This window comes from Falco rusticolus, chromosome 9 (genome assembly GCF_015220075.1).
Source record: "Falco rusticolus isolate bFalRus1 chromosome 9, bFalRus1.pri, whole genome shotgun sequence".
NCBI lineage: Eukaryota > Metazoa > Chordata > Aves > Falconiformes > Falconidae > Falco > Falco rusticolus.
Window position 1 is genome coordinate 5,228,705 of NC_051195.1, and position 17,498 is coordinate 5,246,202.

Genomic DNA, 17,498 nt, shown 5'->3' on the forward strand with positions numbered 1-17,498 from the left:
GCAGCCCCGGGAGGGGGACGGGACACCCGCGGGTGCCTTTGGACAAGCCCCCCTGCGGCAGCCCCCCGGAGACGGGGGAGAAGGGGAAGGGTCGGGCGAGGGGAGGGGGGGGTAGAGGAAGGGAAGGCCAGAAGTTCAGGGGAAGCTCCCCGGGGAGGCGGCCCCGCGTAGGAAGGGACCCCCCCGCCCGCCCCCGCGCCCTTTCCGGGGGGTCCTTGCAGGCCTGGGACCCCTCGCTTGGGGTTGCCCGACCGCGATACCCCTGGCTGCGGCGGAACTGGGAGAGCCCCCCCCGCTCCGTCGAGTCGCTCCCCATCGGAGGGGGCCTGCGGCCACCCGCTCCCGGGGGAGCCCCGCGCCCCCCGCCCCGGCCAGCGGCCCCGGCCGAGCGCGGCCGCAGCGCTCCCGCACGGCGCTGGCCTCATCGGCTTTTGTTTTGTTTATTTGTTCGGGGGGTTGTTTGTCTGTTTGTTTGTGTCTTTTTTCTCCGAAGCCACACTTAAAAAAATGATAAGGAACGGGTTTTATTGATTTTTTTTTTCCACCACAACATTAAGTTTATAACAATATAGGCTGTTTTAAAAATATGACCGATCCCTAACAGAAAGCGAGAGGGCAGAGAATACAACCGAAAGGGGATTTTTTTTTTTAAATAAAATAAAGAAACCAACCCAAACCCATGGGAAGACAGCAAACAATTGTCAGACAACAGGTGAGCAGACACTAAGACAGAGAGAGACTAGAGGTGCCCACTCCTCCCTTGATTTCTGCCTATTAAAATCCACATACTCAATGGACTTTAGAAGAAAACTGTACATCATATCAAATAAATTAAAATTACCCTAAAGTTGATTGTCCTTCACTTAAAGCGCCCAGCTCACCGAATCTCCCTTATTTATTCGCATAAGCCGGGCTGATGTTTATTCCCATGCCCTGCTCCTCTCTTCTCACTTTCCTTCGCTTTTAATTCTTTTTTATTTTATTTTATTTTGTACAACATGAACGAACGCAATTATACAATGCTAAAAACCCTTTCCTCACCATTCAAATAAAAGCAGTGCTTTAAGAATCGTCGTACAATATTGCACAGTTCAAAAGTACAATAATAATAATTATTAGAATAATTAGAATTACAAAAGAAAGCAAAAAGGTACAGATTTTTTTCCCCCAAAAGAATACCGAGAAAACTTTACAAGGGAAAAAAAAAAAGACCAACAAAACAAAACCAACCCAACAGCTAGGAAAACAAGAATTATAAACAAGAATTAAAAATATCTAACTAAACGATAATAAATAAGGGTCACTCAGAGCGTGCGGGTGTGATTAACCGTTCGCTTTGAGGCTGTATTTCTTGCTCGTTATAAAGTCCCTTGACGAGAAACCGAAAGGTACAAAACGTGGGAAAGCAAAGAGGCAAACTGGTACCGGGGCGTGCTTAAAGGAAAAGCCGCGGTCGATGAAGTTTGAGTCACGACAGGATCAGGAGCCTGAACAATTTGGAGGCAGGAGAGGTCCGGAGGGAACAGAAATTCAGCTTCCCGTTAGCATTTGGCAAATCTCGAGGAGTAGCCTGGGATCATTCATTTTTTTACTATCATCCTTTTTTTTTCTTTTTTTTTCTTTTCCTTTTTTTTTTTTTTTACAAAAATAAAACTAAAGCCACAGAGACCATCGCGATTTTTGTCCACGTTTACAAAAGGTGTGACAGCTCCAGGGTTCTCTACAAGTTCCCGCTTTCATTTTCCTTATTTTCCTTTCCCTCCCCCCATTTTTTTTCTTTTCCTAATTTTTTGTGACTTTCCTCCTAGCACCACCCGCCGAGGGGTCCCCCCCCCCCTCCCCCCGCACCCCTCTCCCTCGCCCCCCCCGCCCCGCTTCGCAGACGCCGGCCGGGTGAATCGCACGAGTGGCTGGAGTACTTACAGGCGGGCCGGTGACTTGCGCGCCTCTCCGCGCCCCTCCGCGCAGCGGCGGGCGGGCTCAGACGGGCCGCAGGAGCGGCACGGAGGTGACCACGGGGTGGGAGTAGTAGACGGGGTGCGGGAAAGTGAGCAGGGGCTGGGTGCCGGGGGCTCCGCCGCCCCCCGCGCCCCCCTCCGCGCCCGAGTTCTCGTGGTAGAGGATGGGGACGCGGACGATGCGCTGCGCGGCGGCGTGGCTGAGGTTGGCCGCCTCCAGCTCGGCCGCCAGCTGCCGCTTCCACTTGTTGCGGCGGTTCTGGAACCAGATCTTCACCTGGGTCTCTGTCAGGTGCAGCGAGGCGGCCAGCCCGGCCCGCTCCGAGCTGCTCAGGTAGCGCTTCATGTCGAAGGTGGACTCCAGCTGGAAGACCTGGCTGCGGCTGAACACCGTGCGCGTCTTCTTCTTGCGGCAGGGCTTCTTCTCCGGGCTCTCCTCCCGCTTCTTCCAGTCCTCCGCGCCTCCCTCCTTCTTGGCCTCCTCCGAGTCGCTCTCCTCCAGGACGATCTCGTCGGGGCTCTTGGAGTCCAGCTCCTTCTGCTCCCCCTCCGCCTTCAGCAGCGGCTCCGGGGAGTCGCGGTCGGTGCCCGAGGCGGGGGACGAGTCCCTCAGCAGGGATTTCTCCGCGGCTGGAGGGGAAGGACGAGGGAGTGGGGTGGAGGGAGGAGGGGAAAGGGACACAAAGAGACACCTTCACCGCCCGGCCCCCGCGTCCCGCCGGGGGAAAAGCGGGACGAGCCGGCCGGACCCCCGCGCCGCCCCGCCGCCAGCCTCCCCCCACCCCCCACCCCCGGTCCCCGCCGGTACCTTCCGTGCGGGGCAGGTGGGCTCCGGCCGGCGCCAGGGCGTACGGGTACCACCAGGTCTGGGCGCGCTCCAGGCAGTGGGCGCTCAGGGCGAAGCGCGGCGCCGGGATCTCGAAGCGGGGGAAGGCGAGGTCGCCCACCTGCGAGAGGGCGAAGCCGGCGCCGTCCACCGCCGCCTTGCCCGAGGGGGCGAACAGCGCCCGGGGCTGCTTGGGGGCGGCCTTGGGGGGGCCGCCGTTGAGCAGGTTCTTGATGTAGAAGGACTCCTTGGGGGGCGCCGGCGGGGCGCTGGGTGGCTCCTGCCCGGTCTCCGGCATCCTCCGGTGCCCGCCCGGCTCCTGCCCGCCGCTGGCCCCGCAGCCCGCGCCCGGCGCGCAGGTGGCGGCTCCCGGCGGCGCGGGGGAGAGGCGCGGCGGGGCGGCGTGGGAGCGCGGCGGCGGGGCCGGCCGGGGGCCCCTCGCATGGGGGGGCGGCAGGGCGGGGGGCCGAGGGGACCCGCGCGGCCCGCGGCACCGGGGGGCTGCTGCGGGCAGACGGAGAGCCGGGGTCGTCGCTGCCGCCGCCGCCTCCCGCCGCCGCTGCTGCTGCGTCAACCTGGCGCCGGATGCTAATGATGAAATCAAAATGTCATCCAAGTTAAACGCGGGGAGCACGCGGCGATTGGGCACGCACGGTGGCAAATGGGATCGGGCTGGGCGGCGGCCGGGAGGAGAAGGCTCCGCGCAGCCCCTGCCCGCAGCCCCGCGGCCCCGGCCCCCCCGCCACGCGCTGCCGCGGCTGAAGGCTACGAGCGCCCGCCCGTTATTGGCTTTATATAGTCCAATTAGGCAGCAAATGAGGACGGGGCTATTAGCACAAAGGGATCCCGGCGCGGCTGAGGCACCACGGGAGCGGCGGCGGGCGAATGGCACGGACGGCGCCGCTCCTGCCACAAAACCTCCCCTCGCCCCGCCGCGCCGCCCCCCCTGCCCCCCCGCCCCGCGCCGCCGGTAACAAAAGCCGCCGGCGTCGGGGACGCGGCGCGCTGAGCCGCGCCGAGCCGTGCTAGCGGGCCCGGGAGCCGGCGGCACCTCGCCACCGCCGCGGGGCAGAAGCGGCCTTGCGGGAGGCTGCGGGGCGGCGGGAGGGCTGTCTCCCAGCCGCGGGCCTCCCCACGGAGCCCCGCCGCCGCCGGTCCCCCTCCCCCTCGGGCCGCGGACGAGCGGCGGGACACGTCGAGCCCGCGGCGGAGGGGCGGCGGGGCGGGGGCGGCCACCTCCCGGCTGCGGCGGGTCTCCCCGGGGCCCGGCCCGTCGCCCGCCGCCGCTCCGGGGCCGGGCCGCGCCGCCCGGCACAGGGCGCCCCCTGCCGGGCCGCGCCGCCCTCGCGGGAGCGCCCCTCGCCGCGCGTCCCGGGCCGGGCAGGGCACCCCGCGCGGTGAGGCCCGGGGCCCCGGTAAGCGGCGGCGGGGCCGGCCCGACCTCCGGGGGTGTCCGCCCCGCCGGTACCGCTGTGCCGCCTCCGGTGGTCCCTGGCTACCCTCGGGCACCCGGCTGGGCCGGGGGTGGGGGGCGCCTGGAGCGTGAGCAGCGTCCGGAAGGGGAAGGTAAAGGGAAAGGTAAAAGGAAAGGTAAAAGGAAAGGAAAAGGGAAGGGAAAGGGAAAGGTGAAAGGAAAGGGAAAAAGGGAATAGGGAAGGGGAAAGGAATAGGGAAAGGAAAGGGAATAGGGAAGAGAAAGGGGAAGGGGAAGGGAAAGGGAATGGGAAAGGGAAAGAAAGGAGAAAGGGAAGAGGAAAGGAGAAGAAAGGAAGAGGAAAGGAAAAGAGAAAAGAAGGAAAGAAAGGAAGAAAGAAGGAAAAGAGGGAGGGAAGGGGAGAGAGAAGAGCGTATACCAGCCTCTCAGCTCTGCTGTGCTTTTACACATTTGGAATACGTGTGAGCTCGCCCTGCGCACATTGCTTCTGGCGTGTGCGGAGCTACAGGCTCGGAACTGGGTGCAGGTGCAGAGGGGGCAACAGGCTCTACACTGAAACATTCGAATGCCCTGATTTCTCTTGCTATTCCCTTTTAAAAACACCCACCTGGCAATTTGACATACAATGTCTTTGATCTGAATGAAACTTCTCAGTGTTTGCAAGACACTCCCAGGAGTTCTGGTTCCCCCAAAACATCTGGGGTTATAAATCTTGTGAAAATTTATACAGACCTAATCATACAGTATTTTTGGCTGCAACTGGCACGATAGTTCACATACCTTTGGTGTACATAACACTTTTCAGAGCACCATCTCTTATGTGACCGTTTCTAAACTGTTATGTCATCGTGAGGAGCAGTTTAGATAAACAGGGAGGTGCAGAACTGAAAAATCTGCAAAACACATCTTGGGAATGGGGTCTCAGCAGTTTATCGGAGTTTACAGCAATGTTCCGCTTTTGTTAATAACTGTTTCACTTAAAGGCGTCAGGCAAAGTAAAGCTCATCAGGAATTTTTCTAAGAAATGCTATTTCGGTTGAAATACTCCTCAACTCTGGGGTAAAGTGTACAGAAAAGACGAACGACAGAAAACAGCTTGTATGCAGAAAACAGCTGGCAGTTGCTGAAGTAGGGCTCTTGCCTATCATATGAAGACCTGGGCTAAAGGTCTATTTTATTTGCAGCTCTTATATGAAAAGTCAGGGTTGTTATAGAAGATCCCAGCGCATTTCTCCATCTCAGTGAAGATTTTCATTTAGATATGAGTCACCAAAAAATTCTGTACTGAAACTCCCACCCTTTTCCATCCATCTTTCACTGCTTTGGTAACTATGAGGTCCTAATCCCTCTGGAGTCTGTCAGGGTAAACAATCACTCATGGCAGAAAGCCAAGCAGGGGACAAAAAAACAAGCCAGCCTCTGAAGATGTTAAAAGAGACTTCCACTTTGCAACTCTTTACTGAAAAAAAATAAAAAAAACCAACTCACCAAAAATCGTACAAACCACCAAAGCCCAAACAAACAAGCAACGTTCTAAAAGAGCGTTTCTACACCTCCATCATTTGTGGCCCATAGGTTTCTCACATATTTATGTATTTTATTTATGCCCCCCCCCCAGCAATATCTGGACATTAAAGACTGGTATTGACCATCCCCCATGCCCAGTGGTGATGGAGCTGGGTGGATTTTGCTGCAGTCTTTCTTTATTTCTGTTTCTAGACCCGTGCTCGTACCATTCCATTGTAAATAGATAATTATTATTTCATTAGTGTTCCAATTCAGAATTAATTGGCTAATTTACACACGGATCAATTGTATAAATGTGATGTTTGTGATAGGTGCTTGATATGATTTAAAGTAATTGTTTATTTTCAGGTTTTGGCTTGCATTGTATTGCAAAGTGATTTATCTCCTTATTTATCCTGTCTCAGCACTGCCTCTTCTTTTTCATTATTTTTCTAAAGAGCTACACTCTTGCTAAGCTGAAGCGTGAGCCTGTACTGTGTGATTCGGTGGTGCCCCACTTAGATCAGCTCCAGAATGCCCTCCCTGCCCCACAGCCTGCTGATGGTACCAGCTCCTGGCACACCGTGCTGGCAGCCCTGCTCACCGGGCAGGGGTTACCCCCTGCAGCCCACATCACCCTATTTCACACAGATTCTTGTGCCATCTTTAGAGCTGTCCGCCCTGAGCGTCCCCCACTGTAACCACAGGTGACAAACACCTGCCACTTTGAGGTCTCTTTCCTCTTTTCCATCCTGAGGGGCTTGAGGAAAGTGCAGCGCTTAGTTTCTTTGCTCCTTTGTTGGTCCAACTGGGAGCACGTCTGGCAGCCCAGCGGTGGGGGGACTGCAACCAGGACCTGCAGAGCAGAAGCAGCGGGGTTTGCATCTGCTCCTGCTCTGATGGGTTGTTTTGGACAGTGGCAGGACCTGCTCCTGCACAGCCTGCCATGACTTTGCAGAAGGTGGCACTGGCCAGCCAGGAGTCCCCCCCTAGACCAGCGCCCTCCTCTCCTGTAGCTGTTTGCAGCATTTGGCCTTACAGCAATCGCAGGGAAAGAGTAACCCATTAAAACACTACTTGATTTCATGGCTAACTTTAAACAGTTTCTTCCACAGGGAAGTGCTGAAGTACCTCCTTGCGTCAGGATTTAGATGTTCAGAGGAAGGAGGAAAGAAGGGATGAGAACACACTTAACAGCTTGTCCCACACAGAAACACTCCTTTCCCAGGCAATTGAAATGAGCTCTTCCACCACCAGATTTTAGAGCTGCTGTTACGATGTCCAGGCAGCTAAAAACAATTTTGTGAATGTCAAAGATTAACTACTGCAGAGTTTGAGCCACTGTCAATGGCTCTCCCTTTCCTACCGCAAACCATTAAATACTATCAGGCCTTTGTAAAATCTGCGTTATTCAGAAACATTGCATTTCTCTGTCATTATTTCAATTGCTTCTTCTGAAACACATGATTGGAAACAAACAGAGGTTACCCAGAAAAGGGGATGCTACTTTCTCATCAAAAGGAATGCCTCTTGCAGGATGTATTTGACAAGGATGTTTTATTCAAGGCTAGAAAAACTACAAGCGAGTTATGCTTCGTAGCCAATCTCATGTTTCACTTGGCTGAGTGTGCTGGGATGTATGTGATGTGTGTGGGTTCAGAGGTATTTTGGAACAGTTGAAGTTGTTCCCTTTTTTTTGTGCCTTTAAATGGAAGGCTTTGTTAAGTCTCTGTTTTCTGGTGGGTTCCTGGCAAACTGAGAGTCTTTCCTGACAAATATCAGAACCTCATAGCACTGTGAGAAAGCAGGTTGTTTAATTTATGAGACTTTTATTTCTGAGGCTCATCAGAGTCCTGCATCTGACTTACTAAAATACCATTTTTACAGGAAAAAGGAAAAATTTCTAGGCTGTGATGTTTTTGTGAAACAAGTGCTGTTGCAAATTCCATGTATTTGGAATAAATCTATGGGGACAGAATTGATGGGCAAATGATGTGATCTAAGTACAGTCTTCATCTCACACAGCACTACACACGTGCTCTATATAACATGATATGATGCTCTGAAGTCATCACAAACTCATACAACATATCCTTCCCTTTTGTCATTGTGATCTGCCCACTAGCCTAATTTCTAGAAAGTACAATCACCTTTGTGTTGATATGAGTCATGTGTGCACAATTCATCACTTTCATAAGTGAGCTCACAGAACAGAGGTCAGCTAAATATACTGGAGGAAGTCTCTTATGAAAAGTATCACTGGAGGATTTCAAGGCAGAACATGTTCTGTTCTTTAACATCTCATCCAAATGTAAGCTTTACTGTAACCCATCTTACCTGGTTCAAAATATGACAGGACAGAAATGCCCAAAGAATGATGGATAGATGGTTGCTTCGCAGCTTCTAAATCTGATGGCTGGTGCTTATATACCAAGTTGTAAACCCTGAGGTATCACGTAGAATGTAAAAAAAAAAAAAAAAAAATCAAAATAAGCTGTGTAAACATCAGCACTGGTGAAATCCTAAATAAGCAGATCTCTTTGTGGCCACAAATAGCTTATTTATGAAAATCCACGAGTGTCCTGGAATCACACCTGAAAAGTGCTGGATATTTTCAGCTCCTAATGAAATAAAAAATTCCTGAAAATCTGTATGGTGAATGTTTTACTGGCCTGGCTAGATAAAGCGGTGTTGTAATCCACAGTCAGCCTTCAGACCTCAGATCCAAATTACCCATTTGCAGTGAGCCAACAGAGAGCACAGTAGATCCAATGTTTCTGTGCACAGCAGCTAGACGATGTGCAGGTTTGGGAGTTCTTAAATAATCATTGATTTCAAAAGTGTTACAGCCCATTGACTCAAAAATCAGCTGCTTATAAAAACTCGTGTTCATATCAGAGATCCTTGGCAATTGTACAAGAGTCATGCCGAACATACATACTAAACACTAGCTGTATTTTGAATTTTATTTAAAGATCCTGAGCTCACCCTAATTTCCCTAAGAACTTTTGTTATAAATGGCATGACAGTCCGAACCAGCTTGTTCTGAGTCAGCAGATCCCCAAAATAGCTTGCGGTTTTGCAAAATAAATGAATGATGGGGCCATTTTGTGCTTCCACAAGAGCTTCTTTGTCAAGACCTAAGTGTGCTGTGCACTTATTAATGACTCTGTCTCGCCTGCCAGTCCCCAGGGAAGGCCAGTCCTCAGGCAAGCTCAGTGCTGCAGGAATCCCAAGAAGCCCAAGTGATGTGCACACCACAGGAAGCTCCTTCTACCTCTTTTGGCTGGGGCATCAACCACCTTGTCTTCAGGTATGCAGGCAGCTCAGGTACTCACATCACCCCCACAGTGCACAGATGCTGTTCTGCCAGCTCTGCAAAACAGAACAGAGGAAAAAAGGTTCCTGGACTTCTTTCCACATAAAGTTTCTGTACATCCCAGGGAAAACCTTACTCTAGACAACAAAGCTTCTTATTTCCTCTCTCTCTCTCTATTACTATAAGTGCTCAACCCCACATTAGAATGATAAACCATCAGAGGCCAAGAAATGACTGCACTGGGGTTAGATTTCCTTCCTCCAAAGCCAAATTCCAAATCATCCTTCTTTGAGTCACAGCTTTATATTTATGTAGCACGCATTGATTCTTTTTTATATGGTTGAAAAATTAGGAATGTATTAGAAAGGCAAGCATTATGCAGAAAATATTTTTAATGTATTTTAGTTAACCATTAGCAATATGCATCAGAAATTCATTGTTACTAAACTTAATTAAAGCAATGCTGGTGGAAAGTAGTAGAAGGACTACATGCACTGTTCTGCAAAACTTCCAACACTCAGCTTCATCAACATCATTGCCATCACAGCTACACTGCTGTCTTCTGCATAACAGGAGATTATCTTGGGCATTAAGCCACAGGGACCCGACCAGTTCAATTCTTGCAGTCTGGAATAGTGGCTTGGAACTCATTCCTCATGTACAGATATGAGAAGTAACCATGAAGCACTAACAAGGAACCAATGATGACTTTTTCACTTTACTTTACATTAAGTAGATTTTTGGCTTGTCGTTATGGATCCATGAATAATATCAGAAAAAAAACAAGGAAAGGGGACTGTGTATGACTGAACACCTTGTTCAAGGTGGTAGATAGGGCAAATAATAATAATATTATGTATGACAGAAAGCAGAACAATTTCAGCTTGGCATATGCATGAAATGTAATACATTAAAGTACCGTTGAGTACCTACAGAGCAATAGAATTCACAAAATAATAATCCTAACATATTAAGCAAACACTGCTCAGCAGCCTGATGTGTGTTCTTACCATGTGCTGTCACTCCCAGAGTATGACATCTAAGTTACTTGTGTAATGCTGTCATTAAAAAAAAAAAAAAAAAGTAAAAACAACTTTTAATATATTTCCATTTTCTCTAGATCACTGTTGCCTCAAATATTCCCGTTGGGAGAACAGTATACAGTACACATCATGGTGCCATGAGAAGTTTGTTAAGTATTGGCTGTGCTCGAGAACTGCAATGGAGTGAAGAATAAAGGATACGCTAAAAGGCTCGAGGGCAAACGTGCCGATGATGCCTCCGCTTTCGGTTTGTGTGTTGGTTTATCGGCAGCTAGTGTTGGTATGAAGGAGAGGGAAGGTAGGGCACTGTCTCTCTAGTTAGAGATTCTGATCTTATTCTGCTCCAGAGACTGTACCTGTAAAGCACTGAAGCTGATCAGAGATTGCAGAACACTGATCAGAATTTCCAGATGTCCTTGATAATGCCCTTCACCTTCATAATCAAGCTCTGAAATGATAATGTATCGATCAGAATGCTTCCCAGCAGTATGGCACGCAGAGGATTATTGATAAGCAGCTCTGAAATCTCCAGGTGCCGGGGCAGGGGAGGCGATGACAACAGGAACGCAAAGCTGCCCTGATAACCTTTGCCTGGGAAACTTGGGCTGCACGCGATGCGCTTATGGAAGTGTTTGCGCTTTTGTCTGGGAAGAGATTTCCACCTAGTTTGTGGAGAATTATTGCTACTATTATTATACTGATAGTACTGATGCAATACCGATACAACGAGTAGCTGCACCGCCGTGTGCCGGCCCACGGGTGCCGCTCGCCCTCGGCCCGAGGCGCGGCCCGTTCAGCACCGCGGCCAGCGACGGCAGGCGCGGGGCGGTACGCGGACACGGCGGTGCGCGGTGCGGTGCGCGGTGCGGTGCGTGGGGCGGTGCGCGGACGCGGCGGTGCGCGGGGAGGTGCGCGAGGTGGCGCGCAGGGAGGTGCGCGGTGCGGTGCGCGGACACGGAGGTGCATGGGGCGGTGCACAGGGAGGTGCGTGGTGCGGTGCATGGACACAGAGGTGCACGGGGCGGTGCCAGGGGCTGCGCGGGGTGGTGCGCAGGGAGGTGCGTGGGGCGGTGTGCGGACATGGAGGTGCGCAGTGCAGTGCGTGGACACGGTGACACATGGACACAGCGGAGTGTGGAGCGTCTTCCCGCGGGCCTAGGGGTGGTGGGTCCCATTCTGCACCCCCAGTGCTCTGAGCAGCCCTGGCTGACAGTGCCGTGAGCAGGCTGCAGGGCCAGAGCTCCTGTGTGCTCCTGTGGGTGCGGAAGAGGGCACTGAACTGCTGTGATCCGAGGGGCAAAAACTGGAAAAGCTCCAAAACAACAGAATAATTAGCTGTGTATAAATCCTGAGGTTTCCAGCTAAAATCAGAAAACCTTTTGTTACAGGCAAATTCAAGAGAATTACATCTTGGTTTGTTTTAATATCCAAGCATTTTATAAGAAGACATGGAAATTGTTTCCCTTTCCAACAGTGTTGGCACATTGCCCTGTTTATTCTCCCATCGGTTTTTTTTGTACTTCTTAGAGGTATATCAAAGTTTATGTAGTATGTGTAACTTGGAGGAGATGGAAAAGACATTGGCAATATTAATTGTTTCATAAATAGCATCAGATAGGATATGCTTTTTATATCCTTGGTTTAAACCTTGTTATTGAAAAACCAATACGCTGCCATTTGTTTATACTTTTCTTGGCATATAAGGCAGATATGTTAGAGGGAATGAAGCTAATAAAAAGCTATGGGCAGCATTTTCCACACTCAACTTTTAGGCATGGCCTCTTTTTCAAAAGAAAATAACATTTTTTGAACATTATAACCATTCTATCTGTCTGTAAAAATGTATGAAGAACCAGAAACTGCAAAGGACTAAATAGAAAGGACCCTTTTCTTTTAGGTGAGCACTACTTCACACAAGCAATTCCACCAGCTCCATAGACCTAGGTCCACGAGTAACTGCTGATGCAGAGGGATGAAGGGCTCCACCAGCCAACCCAGCTCAGCATGAAAAACACCTCCTTCCCGCAGTGGTCTCACCTGGAGCCAAGAAGCTGGTTGCAGAGCAAGGGGTCCTGAGTGCAGAAAGAGGAGCTGCAACCTCTCCCAAAGGCAGCGCGTGTGATAGTTTCAGATCAAGGAAATTGTCCAAATTTTTCTCTGCAAATTAATTACTGGAGATCTTGCAAAAGTTTTTCATCCAAGCAACGGTAAAAGAAAATCTTGAGAAATTGGTTTGCATTGCAAGCATTTTACTCCTTGCAGTCCTTTTATTCCTTTTATTCAGCATTGTAGTTCCTGCAGGAAGGAACAAGGAGGTAGGTTATGGCGGGTTTAGCTCTGCTTTCATTTTTAAAAGTTTTTTTATCATGTTTTACGCGGTGTCACATGCAAAAGAAATACAATACCTGCACATCTTTTAAACAAGAGTTTCAATGCCATCGTGTTCTGCTAAATTAATGTTATAGTGCTAGGAAGATATATAGCATAGCAAAAACTGAGGACTGGACTATAGAAACTCAAGTGAAGAAAGAAGAAAGAAAATGAAATCTTACCACTCAATATTCCTGGAAATTTCATAGAAATTTGTGAAAATATGCTATGCATATTTTTTCATAGCATGAAACGGCTCCACTGCAGTCTTGAGTCACTGCTGCACAACACTGAGACCAACAGTAATCCTTAAAGCACTTGCCATAGGTGCTCCCTGGGTTTTACCTTGACCTATGCACAAGGAATGTGAAGCCTGACACCCTGGTTTTCAAAGCAGCTCTACATGGATCATCTTCTACAACTTCAGGAATGTTCTGTGCAGATACAAAGATCTGGTCCTGTGGTAAAGGCATAAAATTAATTACCAGAGGGAACACCAAGGCATGGTCCTTTCTCTATTTCATTTTAGCTCCAGAGTGGAGGAGGCTTTTGCTCAGCAGCTGTATCTATTCCATACCTATTTGTTGCTCGGACTACAGTAAATCAGGAGTATCTGACTGCTTCAGCACCTCTCAAGCCCAGGTGTTTTTTAAGGACGTGCTGCAGAAAAGCAGAAACCAGCTGAAGAACAGAGAGGAAGAAAAGCTGTAGCAGGGGCACTGGCACGATACATCAAAGCCAAGCAGAGCCCAGATTTTTTATTTGCCTCCCAGGCAGCACAGCCAGGGAGAGTCTCTGCACACCCAGACTTCAGAGGTACCTAGTGCAGACAGACAGTCACTCGCATGCATGGAGAAAGCAGAAAGAATAAACGCTGGCTGGAAGGTGCTTTCACTCATTGCCCAGTGCTTATTGCAGTTTAGCCTTACGATGCATGTAGTAGTTGTACTTGGGACCAGATGAAGAAGACCACATTGGTTTCAGGGGCTGGAGTAGATGTCCTCCACCTGGTGTCTTCCAGTGACCAGCAGGAGTGGATCAGTCAGAGGGAAGAGCGTTTGGGCCACCCAAGAAATAGTACATTTTACAGAGCCATGCTTCACTGCAATTTCAGTCCCAGAAGTGCTGCAAGAAGTGATGCTCGGAGCACGGCCTTTTCCAGTTGCTCTGGAAGGCCTCAACAGAGATCAAGGGAGAATTTTTCTTCATCAGTGCAAAAGCAAATGTGATAACTAGCAGCCTCCGTGTAAAAGTATTTATCTTAGTCATGTTAATCTCACCATTAGACTCTGATTTGTTGGAGAACAAAGTGCACGCCATCCGTGGTGGCAAGGCTGACACGGCAATATGCTTTTGCCACTCGCATCTGTTGAGATAATCTGAAACACCAGAACCAAATCCCATTTCCAGCAATGCACATGCTCACCTTTCTCCTCAACCTGCCAATTCTAATGACTCGCAATTAAATAAAGGCCTTCCTCGTGCTCCGGGTCTCCCTGCCCATCCTCCCTCCGAGGCTACGGCTTTAACTTTGCCCTATCACATTCTCACAGCAGCAGACTGTTATGGCAGGAGGCAGGATTATGACTCATCATGTACTGTGGGAAGTAATGATGATCCAAAAAGCAAACGGAGGTGGGCAGTGAAGGAGAAATCACTTATGCAAATAGAAATATTTTCAATAATGATCAACAGCATGAGAAAGAATATAGGAAAAATTACATTAGGCAGAGGAGCTTCATTTTTAAAATGTTCCCTAAGTGCTAGAAATCTTCCCATCTTCATTTTTCCCTTTAAACTCTGTCATTTGTACAGCCTATTAACCTTTAACTTTATGACTATCCTAACGTGAAATACTGGCAGCATTTAAGTCTGAGAATACTAGAGACCTACCTTCCTGGTTGGCAACAGAGGTGAAGCACTTTCTTTTAAATCAGTCATTTTTAATATCAGTCATATACACACAGCATCAGAGACACTATTTTTAGATTCACGTGCTGGTGTTACTTATAATAAATGCTCTACAGACTCCAGTTGTCTTTCCTCAGAGGTCTTAAAGTTCCCCTCTTGTCTGTCCTCTCCCAGTTCATCACCCTAATTGTAGTCTTAAATTCTGCTCAAAAGTAAAAGAGCAAGTCAAATCAAATCACTTCCTTCAAACTCCCTCTTTCCTGTTTTTACAAACACAATGTAAAATTAATTATTTGTGTTTACAAGAGCAGCTGGGGAGTTGAGCCGAGGCTGGGACTTCATCGTCTGAAGCACTAAACCACTGTTACTCCGGTCGTTTCTGCCCTGGAGACCTGGCAGTCTGGATGGGGCAGGGAAAGGAAAGGTGATTAAGTGACTTCCAAAAGGTGGTAAAGACGAAGTGGCTCATCTGGATGGTGTGTGCTGGGGCCGTATCGATTACACCTGCGGCAGGGGATGTAAGCGGTTTAACGTGGAGCTTGTGTGGTTTTAATTGTTACCATTATTTCAAACCATAAGAGTGACAAGGGCTGCTCAGACCTGAGGACAGGAATTTCTGTTTATATCTAAATCTCAGCAATTAAATAGCAGCTGGGGACGACAGGGGACGATCCACTGGGAAGCTCCTGGATGGCTGCCCCTCTGCCAGCGAGCGCCTTCCTCCAGGGCTGGACATGGCCCTACTGTAGGGCACTGCCATGGCCCCGAAAAGAGGTGTGGGTTGGAAAGAACAGCTGAAGCCGCTACACTGACGGCTGAGAATACGTTGCCTCAGAGCCGAACTGCCAGAATTCATTTACACAAAGTCCTCCCTTTTTCCCTTACTCTTTCAGACTCGGCAAACCTTTAAAAAGATCAGTGGGGAGTCCTGAAACAACACTTAGAAGCGAGTTTGCCAGGCAAGAGCCTGTGCCTCTCTCCTTAATCAGAAAATACCCAGCCCCAAGGAGAGAGATGGGGCTCGTGGTGGCCCCCGCTGCCCAGCCCAGCCCCCACAGCCGCATGTATGTCCCTCTCTGTCAGCTCCTATGTACAGAGCTCCCTTCTTGAGTGAAGGACGTGGGCAAGGGACTCGGAGCAGTGCTAGTGCCGGCGTATTTCAGCTGTGCCAAAGGTTTGGACCTGGAGGTTTCAGTTTCACTCTGATGCAAAACTCTTTCTTGAGCTTTCAGTTCTAAGAAGAGACAGCTAGAAAAAGCAGATCTCTTAGGGGGTCTTCTGCTCTCAGGACTGTTCTCCTAAGCCTGAAAAAGGTATGGCTTCTCCCCCTCTCACACTGAAACTGCAGGCTTGCTTTTGTAGGAGTGATCAACCACCAGCCCAGGCTCAGCAGGGGTTTTGGCAGGCTTTTTGGCTGTGGATCAGATTCAGCCGAGGAAAATAAATACGTGGGACAGTTAAGGATTTGCACAAGACTCAGTCAAAGGAGGAAATGCAGAGTTAAGCTTGCTCTTGCATCCCGCATGTACCCTGTAGCCTGTCCTTCCTACTTACATGAATGGACTTACAAGGTGGTAGAGGAAGCAGACAGCATTTATGTTGGTGTCTACAGATATGTCTAGATTTTGCAACAGACTCCGTCCAAGTCATCCACGAGATGGAGTCCAGCATGCCGCACCGGCAGGCTGCATGGCGCAGGGCTTTCCCTGGGTGATGGCTCAGGTACTTGCAGGGACAGCTGGCACGTGCAACCGTGCTCTGCACAGCCAGCATGCCCACGTGTGGCTCTGTTCGCAGGACCTGCGCCACCTCCTGCTCTCACACGGCCTGAGGAAGGTCCCCAACACTTCAGTAGGATTTAGCCATCTCATCATGGAGCTGCTTTTCTAAACTCCAGCTGGGTTTAGAAACATGTTTAATTTAGGCGCGCTCTTGGGCCCTATTGATTTTAATGTAACAATTATATGTTTAAAACATAGCATGTGTTTAATTGCTCTGGTGTATAGCGTTAAGCAGACTGATGCGGGTGCTTACATGCCTTGCTGACCCAGCGCGTGGGAAAGCAGTGCTGCATCAGCCCCACAGCAGGAGAATCAAGGGGACAGCATTTGTCCCAGACCTGAAATCAGATGATCCCAAATTCTTGTTTTAATTTTGGAAGTAGATATAGATTCCTAAAAGGAAGTGAAGTATGAATTAATTTGGAAGGGAAACTATGTAAAGCCTCTTGTTCATTTAGCTCCTATTCTCCGTTATTTCATTTTTGGCATTTACCTAAAGTTTTCATCTTTCCAAGTCTTGTTTTACGGTTAGTATAAGGCCAGCCTGAAAGATAATATATTGTGACTGTTATATTATTTATTTCAAAGCCAAGTTATTGATTATTGCACGCTGAAAATGACAAATGGCATCTGAGAAAGGCACGGTCAGCGAGTTCTATTAAAGAAATGATAGTATTGCTCATGGATTGTTAAAAGGTTCAGTTTAGGTACTTTATAGGTTTATATCCATCACTATTTAATGACCAAATGATGAAAAATACGAGTCACGGGAACAATTTCTTTCTGTTGCAGTTTTACGTTTAAGCAGTTAGCAAAATAAGAGAATTTTTTGTGCTAAGGGTTTATGCACCCAGACCTTGTAGCACATAATCTACTTGATTATTTTAAAGGTGATGATTTAATACAGGTAACTTTTGAGCACCTGGAGCACGCTGGAGTGGATTGAATCCTTCCTCTGCAGTGCTGGTACATACACGGTGGTGGTGGGACGCAGGCAGGCAGGCAGGCAGGGTGTGTGTGGGTGTATTGCATTACACACCCCACCAAAGCATCCCACATGGTGCCAGGCACCTGGAGGAGCCCCACTGACCCTGCAGAGCTGCACGTCCTGGCCCAGTCCTGTGCCAAAGCACAGGGAAATGCTCATTTCCCCTGCGAGCCACTGACAGCGTGTTCCCACCAGGCAGGGCACAGTAGTGCAGGGTCTGGGTCACCCTGGAAAAGCAAATAGACATGAGTGAGTAGGAACCTGTCCCAGGGCAGTCCTGGTGTCCCTGGTTCCCTTTTCTGAAGGAACCAGAGCAGGATTTGGCCTATTTTCCCCACATTTAACCCCACAAGCTACAGCT

General features: G+C 49.6%; 1 protein-coding gene across 2 annotated transcripts; it reads right to left on the minus strand.

Annotated features, from left to right (window-relative positions):
- Positions 1-508: 508 nt before the first annotated feature.
- Positions 509-3,660, minus strand: HMX3 (H6 family homeobox 3). 2 transcript variants are annotated; one of them, XR_005106358.1, is made up of 3 exons: positions 2,767-3,660; positions 1,924-2,588; positions 509-1,570 (listed from the first exon to the last, which is right to left on the minus strand). XR_005106358.1 is itself a non-coding variant. In XM_037401447.1 (2 exons), exons 1-2 carry the CDS (start codon positions 3,080-3,082, stop codon positions 1,981-1,983), a joined length of 924 nt encoding a protein of 307 aa, XP_037257344.1. In that variant the 5' UTR covers positions 3,083-3,660; the 3' UTR covers positions 1,867-1,980. The 2 variants fall into 2 exon arrangements, 1 of the variants encoding a protein (XP_037257344.1); XM_037401447.1 differs by lacking the exon at positions 509-1,570 and having other exon boundaries at positions 1,867-2,588.
- Positions 3,661-17,498: the final 13,838 nt, after the last annotated feature.